Genomic DNA, 9,276 nt, shown 5'->3' on the forward strand with positions numbered 1-9,276 from the left:
CTGTTGGTCGATCACAGTACAACCCTAGCGACAAGAACTGCATTAGCATTTTGTTTCTCACAAAACCCTGGTACATTGAATCACACCTCACATAAGTTCAGTGGCCCGCAAAGACAAACTGGAAAACATATATGACTGTAGGTGGGATTACAACGGTACCAGTGTAAGCATAGGTGGCTGTGGTTTCCTGTAAACTTCAGCTTCTGTACAGTGCAGCTTCTGTTTCTGCTAACTATGGTGTTCTCTGTCCCACACTAAGGAAGGTAAAAGCAGAAGTACGAGAGGGAAGCCAAAGAAAACAACTGGACATGGGGAAAAAAAACTGTTGGCTGAGAGTCACAGATGATTCATTCTGTGTTGCAAGCTAAAATCAAATAAACTCTTTAAGCAGTCCTTATGTGTTAAATGTCTTCCTTTTTTTGTTTTGACTGTTTTCTTCACTCTCACCTGGCAATAAAATGTGAAGTCTAGGCATGTGTATAGAATTTAATTCAACTCCTGTCAACATAAGTTCCAGTAATTTCATCAAACCAACGTGGTTTTAATCTCATTAACAAATTAACTACATAAAATATCAACTGAACTCATATTTCAAGTAATACACTTAAAATCAGACAGTTACAACATTGGATGTAGTTAACATTTTGTTCTCCGTTTAAACGCTGCTAAAACACATTCAACATAAACAGAAGTGTTCCAGAAATCAACCTTTTATTAAAAAGTCTCTTCAAATCTAGACATAAAATAGGAAATCACTGAGTAACATCAAACAGAAGTGAAGCAATTACTTAAAAATAGATTGGCCAATGTCGCTACACTGGGTGAAACGCGATTTCCGCTTTTCATCTTAGGGAGAAGTGTTGAAAGTTATGACGAGCCAAGCGAGACAGCTGAGGAATCTGGTCAAAGCGGTGGATGTTAGACGCTTTGAGGACAGGACAGGTCCTGGAACATATAAGAAACACAAATTTCATTTGCGGTGATTGTAGTAATAGTCGTGTGAAAAAGAAAATAAATCATCTTTCAGTTTTACTCTTTTATAAATCAGGACACTGATTTTAAAAAAAAAATCCAGAAAAAGTCTATGCCTTTCAAGATCTTCAAATTCAAAAGGTGAATATATCTGATATTTCTCCCAGACAGTAGCTTGTGTAGTTGTTCCCATCTTGCATCCCGCATACATCAGCAATGATCTTAGAGAGCCAACAGAGAGGCTTAGAGAGGCGATTTACCTGGGACACAGGTAACTGTTGCAAAGTGGTCTGGGCTCGGACCATGACAGTCGGTGCTGGAAAACCTTATTTTAATAATACAGAAACTGATTCTTGCATGATGTAAGCATAACCAAGTTTGCAGCGTCTCACCTGCAGTTCACCGTCCAGTGACCGCTCAGTTTTTCGTCTTAGCACAGCTCTGCAGGTCGAGACTGCTGGGAGGTGGAAGACTGCTTTGACCTCTGTTAGACCAGCCCAAGAGACAGTTCTACACAGGGACAATGAGACTTGTGCTATAATAAACATTTATGTTGATAAATAAGCATGAACATGAGAAACCATTCTCAACGTGACTATAAGTTTTCCACAAGTAGCCTATTTTTTTCCTTTTTGTTTGAGTTCCAACAGACAATAATAAAACACACAAGAAAGCACCTAAGAAGTCAGTACTTTCAGTAGTCCAAATACTGTTTATCAGTCTTGTATAAATGCAGCCAGATTCCTCCAGAGCAGTGTCTCCCAATCTGGGGTCCGGGCCCCCCCTGGGGGGGCGCCAGAGATCTCTGGGGGGGGGCGGGAAACTTTGTCTGCTTTGAAATTATGCAGTTGTAAAAATTAGATTTGCGAATGACTCATTCATAAGACATTGTGAGGAATAATTTATGAATGTCTTGAATGTTTTTGTGTTTTTTATACACTGGTGACAAATACAGGAAATGATTTGATTCCTTATTATCATATCATTACTCAACATTTAATCTACTCCGACAGGTTGTTAAAGGAAAAATGTAAAACAAATGTTGGTCTCATATTAACAGAGACATTTTTCACAAATATTTTTATGGCCTTTTATGTCCTTTTGTGCATATTTTATACATTGGTGACATTGGAGAAAAAAAAAGTATGCAAAAGAAAATGTATACAGAGTAAACCAAATAGAAATGTATCAAAAAAACATAATTAATGTTAATTTTTTTCAATTAAAGACTATTTTGGTGCTAGTACGTACGGGTCGGGGGGCCTGGCTGGTCTTAGGGTTAGGCACAAGTAGGGGGGGCTCCAAGGAAAAAAGGTTGGGAACCACTGCTCTAGAGCCATTCTGAACCGTCTTCTAATGTGTCTTCGTCTGTATACAACTAACTACTTTGTTGTTGCACATGCTTTTTGTTTTGGGAGGTTGGTCTTAGTCAATATCTTGGATAGTTTTGGTACCTTGGGCAGTGCAAGTGCCAGAGTGAGACAGATATTTCATGCTCACATTCCCAATTATGTGTAATTTTGAGTTCCCTAGTGGAACTGTGTTCCAGCTGTATGAGGAAACAACAACACTGAGGCAGCCAAGGGGAGAGCATGCTAAATCCACACCAAAAAAGCAACAGCCGATGGAGTTCACACCAACCGCATATCGTCCACATGCATGACTATTTTGTCATAAGTAACTCACTGATGTTAATGCCAGACTGTCAGATGGGTCAAAGCTGCAGCGTCGATGACCTTTATACTTGTAAGATGGCAAGAGAGCGGTGCGAGGAATGCTGACCCTTAAAAAGACAAATAAAGCAGAACGGAAGAGGACAAGTACATTTGAGGAAATATGTTGGAAGGTGATGAAAAATAAACCTAGACTATGTTGATGTAATGTTTAAACAGCACATTGAGTCAATGTGGGTAATATCAATAGATGGCATGAAAACAGACACATTGATGCACTTTAAATCAACAGCGCAAGGTTAAAAACAACCCTTGGTCTATTTTTAGATGTTAAAATTGTAAGTGTTTTTCAGAAACCAAAAAATAAACCAAAACTGCATTTGTAGCAAAATGGCAATTAATGTTAACACTTGGGCAATCCACAATGTGGAATGACTCAAAAAACAAACTGACGTGAATTTAACTTGGCAAGTTTATAGAAAAAGAAAAGTTAAAATGAGGATCTTTGTTTCTAGTACTACTACTACTAGTACTACTACTATTACTACTACTACTGTAATTTAGCAGATGCTTTTATCCAAAGCGACTTACATCTGAAAGAACACAAGCAAGAAATCACATAGGAGGATACAGCATGGATAAGTGCTGGTCAGACTGCTGACAGTCCAGTTGGACACAGGTGCTGCCATTCTAGTGCTACAATTGTTTTTTTGCCCCTTCCCGCCCAACACAAAAAAATCCCTTTATACAAGAAAGCTACGTCTAAAAATACACCATCATACGATCATCTTGTCCTAAGTTCATGCAGATTACTCAGTGCTGAGTCCTGCAAAGAACTGGACAAATCTTCTAACTCATTCTGATGAACAGAGAAGTTAACTAAAAGCAGAAATGTTCCTTAAACAGCTGAGTCTTTAGCTTGCTCTTAAAAATTGGTATGGACCCAGCAGATAGGAAAGAGTTTGGTGGGACCACCATCGGGGAACAATGGAGGAGAAGAGTCTAGGTACTGATTTGACGCCGTGTTTTGGTGGAAGCACCAGACGTCTTTCACTGGCTGAGCGGAGCCGTCGAGAGGGAGTGTAGCTCTGGATGAAGGAGGGAAGGTAGGCAGGAGCCCTTTGGGTATTTGTTTGGTAAGCCTGTCTGTTCTGGTTTATTCTACTACTTGTGATAAGTCTGTACAGGTTGACAACCGTGTGTCATGCAAACTACTGTCAACAGACACAAAAGGAGGACAGTTCAAATCCTTTACCCTCTATATTTATGAGTATGTTTAAATATGGATAAGGTTTGTGACAATACAGGCCTGAAATATGTAAAAAAAAAATAAATAAATGGAAAAAGACCCTCTCTTTTGTCAACTCTAGGTATTGCCCGGTGCATTCACGTGGGAGCAGAGAAGTATGTCAATTTAAAACAACAATAATTACTTTTCAGCTGGTATACCAATGAGTTTTGTTACTTATATGTGGCTTGAAAATGCTGTTTAAGTGCTCATCACCTGTACCTAACTAGAGCCGGTTCAGCAGCAGTGTGAGGGTGAGACGACTTGTGCTTTCTGCACACCGAGCAGCACTCCTGGGAATGAAGAGGGACTGGAAACAGTCGGCTGTTAATCCTGTAAGAAAACGTACCTGGAGAACAGGCAGGTGAGCAAAAAAGAAAAAAAAAGTTACTTCGAATGTTATAAGTAAAAGAAAAAACAAATAAATCTGCAACAAATAAATCGTGCTGCTTACAGCGATGAATTTCCTTGTTATCTGTAGGGTCATCCTTGTCAACTAGGAGAGGTGGGACTGAATGGCTCTCCTCAGAAAATCTAAAAGAAGAGTCAATAAAATGTTGTGTAATGAAGCTATCATTATCCACGATTTATTGCAGACTATAATACCATTACTGAGATCAATAAAGTGAGAGCACTCACTCCGTCTGTGCACCATGGATACACTCGTCTTGATGGAGTGATCGAAACACACATATATCACTGAAGAACTCATCAGAGCGCTGTAGCACAGAATCATCCGAATCCAGAACTCCTGAAAGAGTTGAAGCAAATATGAGCTGCCAAATTTATGTTTAGCGATTATGCTTGCCAGACAATGAAGTTTACCTGCTATCCAGTCATATCCGAGTAAAGGCTGTAAATGATGTCTCTCTAAGGCAGGTACGTCTTCATATTCATGAGTATGAGGTGCGACTCGACTCAGAATATCCCTCTACGATTTCAAGCATACAGTGAAACATGTTAGGAGTGAGCATGTTCAAGTTCCGTCAATTTCAACTTAAATTTCCAACTTTTCAGCATAACACATAGCCTTAATTACATATATGTATAAGTAAAGGATATATTACTTTTTTATTTTGACACAATTTTCTGAGCTATTAGAGAAATGTTATATATTTGGTAAGGTATTACAGAAATACAGTACAAAAGAACCATTTTCAGCCACGTTCTGTTCATAGCAGCCAATTTTAGGGGTTTGAACGAGCCATTCAACCCTCCTCTTCTGTAGAGTGTGCCTCTTTTTTACAATTTTAGCTATCCATATTCAAGATATAGAAAATGCAGTTTAGTTTGGAGAGGATAAAGATGAGGAAGGACTGTGTTGTGCTATGTTGAAACTTCTAAGTTGCTAATTATTTCGGACACCAAAATATATCAGAGGAATGAACCAATCTGGTCTAACATTGTCCACGAAGGTGGACAGAGTACCAGATAAGTGGTCAAATCCATGACGCCAAACTATTATCATCCATTCTGTGTGTGAGCCATTTGCTACATAAGTGTCTTTGCTGGTTTTCATTATGAAAGAAACTACGAGATAAAAATCATAAATACCAGTATGATAAACGCTGTAATTATTTGCTTCAGAAGAAGTGAATAATGTTGAACACTCAGCTCTCTAAGGAGCACTTCTGCATCTAGTAAGCTGCACACACTTTTAGATGTAGCTTTCTTATATATATATTTTTTTTTTTTTTATAAAAGGGAAAAAATAAATAAATAAATTAAAAAAAAAAATAAATAAATAAATAAATATATATACATCATTGCTGATATGTATATATATTTTAGCACCGGCATGACAGCACCTGTGTCCAACTGGACTCTCAGCAGTCTGACCAGCACTTATCCATGCTGTATGTGATTTTGTGCTTGTGTTCTCTCAGATGTAAGTCGCTTTGGATAAAAACGTCTGCTAAATGACAGTAGAAGTAGTAGTAGTAGTAGTAGTAGTAGTAGTACCGTCGTAGTAGTAGTAGTAGTAGTAGTAGTAGAAAATGCTCAGAAATTTTGGTTAAGAGTCTTGTTTTAGGTGACACTTTTTGTTACATGTGTGAAATGGGCGCAAGTGTTTTTTGGAAACCAACTTGCACAGAAGATCTGTGTGTTTCCTGTGGCATTTGTTATTTAATTTAATTTATTTGTTGTGATCTGTAACTGAGACTCACCTGGTCTTTGCCATCACTAACTGAACAAGACTCAGCACTCAATGGCCTTGTGTCCTTTGGACTGGTTTGGAGTCGTGGATATCTGTAATCATCTTCCAAGGGTTCTGACAGTGTTGAATGTCCACTAGCTCCTCCTCTATAATCAGGGATCCTAGATAATGGGGAATCACTGTGTTGGTTGGCTCTTTGCATTTCACAAGTATCTGGAAAAGATAGAGAAGGCCAATTTCTTCCTCTTCCTCATATCTCAGGAACAACTGATTACCATCTCACTTACAGGAAATGTTTTATGACAGAGAGGGGAGGTATAATTTAAGGGGTACTCTTGCAGAACACGAACAACAATGAAAAGATTTACTATATCAGTCAGTGGAGTTAAACTATGGAACAGAATGGATTCAGAATTAAAACAATGTCCAAACATTGTTTTAATAACCAGTTTAAAAACAAATGTAAAAACATGATTTTCACGAGGTACAAAGAGGAAGGGGTTTAGCGGCTTTTAGGGGCCTGATAGAACACTATTGGGTGAATGGGTAGATCTGTTTATATTTATGTTCAGAAATGGGCAGTTAATTATATGTGTATGTGTATGTGTATGTGTATATATATATATATATATATATATATATATATATATATATATATATATATATATATATATATGTGTGTGTGTGTGTGTGTGTGTGTACATAGATATAGAGCAGATGCAGTTTATAGAGGCAGTATAATGTAAATAAGTATATTTATATAAATATTTATATGGGCATGTGTGTACAAATATATAGAAATATTCAACTTTGTGTAATGTGTATGTATGTATAGGTATGTGTGTGAGTATAATTACAGTATATAATAATAATAATAATAATAATAATAATAATAATAATAATAATAATAATAATAATACTGTTATTTTGCAGTGTGGGTATTTATAAATACGGGTTAAATGATTAGTGAATGGGGGTAGGATTAAATAAGTTTACACTTCCTACTCCTTTTTTGCACATGTAAATGCATATCAAGTGCATATCAAGTGTCAAAGGATGAAATTCTTTGTTTTGTTGTTTTGTTTTCTTAAACTTCTGTTGAAGTGTTGTTTTTTTACATGTACAAAAATAAAATAAATCAAAATTACCAGCAAACCTGACGGTGTGACCGGGGACCTCCATGGCCTCTGTCCTCCTCTCCCCTTCCTCCAGGCTCTCTCTGCAGCTGCTCGGCCGCTCACATCCTCCTCTCAGCTGCCCCAACTGCTTCAATAAATGTTTGCTATGCTCTCGCAAAACGTGCTGTCGATCCATGGACTTGTAAAAGAGCTGTCAGGCAAATTTATAAGGTTAGTTTTTCCATCAATGAGGTTGAAAACAGCCCAGAAAGTTTGACGCTCTTCAACGCTTTAAACCAAACTGCAGCACCTCCATAGCAACGCGTTGACAACAGTGATTTGATTGGCTGTGGACGCTTTACCCACAATGCCTTTGCAACCACAGGACGCTTTTCTTAAAGGAACATACGCATGTTTGTTATTATAGTGACTGCGGGGAGTCTGACAGCAGGCGGCGCTGTGTACTTTCTAAAATACTCCTATACCACAGTCAATAAACAGAGAGTTTGCCACTCTTAACCATGGATGTATTATCTTTAACCTCTTAACCCTCCTATTGTCCACATTTTCTGAATATACCCCGTGTCCTCCGGGTCAAAATGACCGGTCTTCAGTAAACCCCTATTTTAAGCACCTTAATTGAATTTTAAACACCAAATGTCATCTTGCTTGAAGAAACAACTTCTCATTCATCACAAAATGCCTGAATGCTTAAGTTTTCCCTCTTCATTTGTATTTCTATAGGTAAAAAAAAAAATGTGCAAAAAGGAGTTTTGAATGCATTTTTATTCATCCCAATGACTCAGTTTCTTTTTTTTTATCTAGTGAACAATTTAAGATAATGTACAATACAAAAATATCAAATATAACATATCCCATTCAACTAATTAGCACATATAGGGCAGTATGCAAGTGCACAGCCTTTGCAGATATATTTATTACACATGCAGCACACAGTATAGTCCTTCTTTTGAGGGCAGAACTGACATCTCTTCCTCTTACTCGCCCTAGCTGGGGAAGTTACATTTCAAGTTAAGGGTAGTTTTTAACACAGTGGCGGGTCATTGTGACCCGAGGACAACAGGAGGGTTAAGTATAGAGAGCGAGAATCACTATACTGTGATTAAGCATTGATCCCTTCAAGTTACTGCATAATTAAGATAATAAGTAATCAAAAGTGTTCTCCCATTAAGACCATAAAGTTAACATATTATGTTCCTCTGTGTCAGACCATAAAGAGTATCCAAAATGAAGACCCAATCGCAACAGCGATGAACGGGCCCTTGCACGTGCAATTTGCACCAATCGAGGTCAAGGACTCAAAACTAAGTCCGATGACACCACCCACGACTCTTTATGTCAAACCATTCAAAAGTTATGGCAGAAAATAGGAACTATGAAATATCGACCAATCAAAGGAAGGGTCAGGGCTAATTCACATCAATTATGGTCAAGGAATTCAAAACCATGTCCGATGACACCACCCGCAAGTCTTTATCTGAAAGAGACTCAAACCACTCAAAAGTTATGGCCAAAAATAGGAACTATGAAATATCGACCAATCAGAAGAAGGGGCGGGGCTGATTTGCACCAATGAAGGTCAAGTACTCAAAACCGAGTTGAGTTCGATGACACCACCCACAACTCTCTATGTCAAACCATTCAAAAGTTATAACAGAAAATAGGGACAACCAATCAGAATAAGGGGCGGGGCTAATTTGCACCAATTATGGTCAAGGACTCAAAACCGAGTCCGATGACACCACCCACGACTCTCTATGTCAGACCATTGAAAAGTTATAGCAGAAAGTAGGAACTATCAAATATGGACAAATCAGATGAAGGGTGGGCGCGCTTTTTGGCATCTATCGTTGCCACAGTAACGCTTTGACTGAGAAAAGTAATGTGCGTCGTCGCAGGATGGAGACGCACATTTTGATGTATAACACACCTGGGTGCACATTACGGTTCGGGGTGTATTAACTGCCGAAGGAATGGCATAAATTGCGGCAAAATTACACGATTAAGTCAAAATGGCCGACTTCCTGTTCGGTTTCGGCCATGGCG

The 9,276-nt window shown here is 38.3% G+C and overlaps 1 protein-coding gene across 2 annotated transcripts; it reads right to left on the reverse strand.

The window, feature by feature from the left end:
• Positions 1 to 472: 472 nt before the first annotated feature.
• On the reverse strand, positions 473 to 7,528 carry miip (migration and invasion inhibitory protein). 2 transcript variants are annotated; one of them, XM_061728550.1, is made up of 8 exons: positions 7,248 to 7,528; positions 6,102 to 6,304; positions 4,759 to 4,864; positions 4,573 to 4,684; positions 4,388 to 4,467; positions 4,156 to 4,282; positions 2,659 to 2,755; positions 473 to 1,482 (listed from the first exon to the last, which is right to left on the reverse strand). In XM_061728550.1, the coding sequence occupies exons 2-8, from the start codon at positions 6,291 to 6,293 to the stop codon at positions 1,390 to 1,392; spliced, it is 807 nt and encodes a 268-aa protein (XP_061584534.1). In that variant the 5' UTR covers positions 6,294 to 6,304; positions 7,248 to 7,528; the 3' UTR covers positions 473 to 1,389. The 2 variants fall into 2 exon arrangements, with proteins under 2 accessions (XP_061584534.1, XP_061584533.1); XM_061728549.1 differs by having other exon boundaries at positions 7,240 to 7,528.
• Between the last annotated feature and the right edge of the window lie 1,748 nt (positions 7,529 to 9,276).

This window comes from Cololabis saira, chromosome 8 (genome assembly GCF_033807715.1).
Source record: "Cololabis saira isolate AMF1-May2022 chromosome 8, fColSai1.1, whole genome shotgun sequence".
NCBI lineage: Eukaryota > Metazoa > Chordata > Actinopteri > Beloniformes > Belonidae > Cololabis > Cololabis saira.

Coding starts and splice junctions, on each gene's coding strand:
- miip (XM_061728549.1), bottom strand. CDS start 7,405: ATGGATCGACAGCACGTTTTGCGAGAGCATAGCAAACATTTATTGAAG. Junction 4,468..4,572: donor ATCCATGGTGCACAGACGGA/GTGAGTGCTCTC, acceptor CTCTTCTTTTAG/ATTTTCTGAGGAGAGCCATT. Junction 1,483..2,658: donor ACAGTCTGGCATTAACATCA/GTGAGTTACTTA, acceptor GTCCCTGTGTAG/AACTGTCTCTTGGGCTGGTC.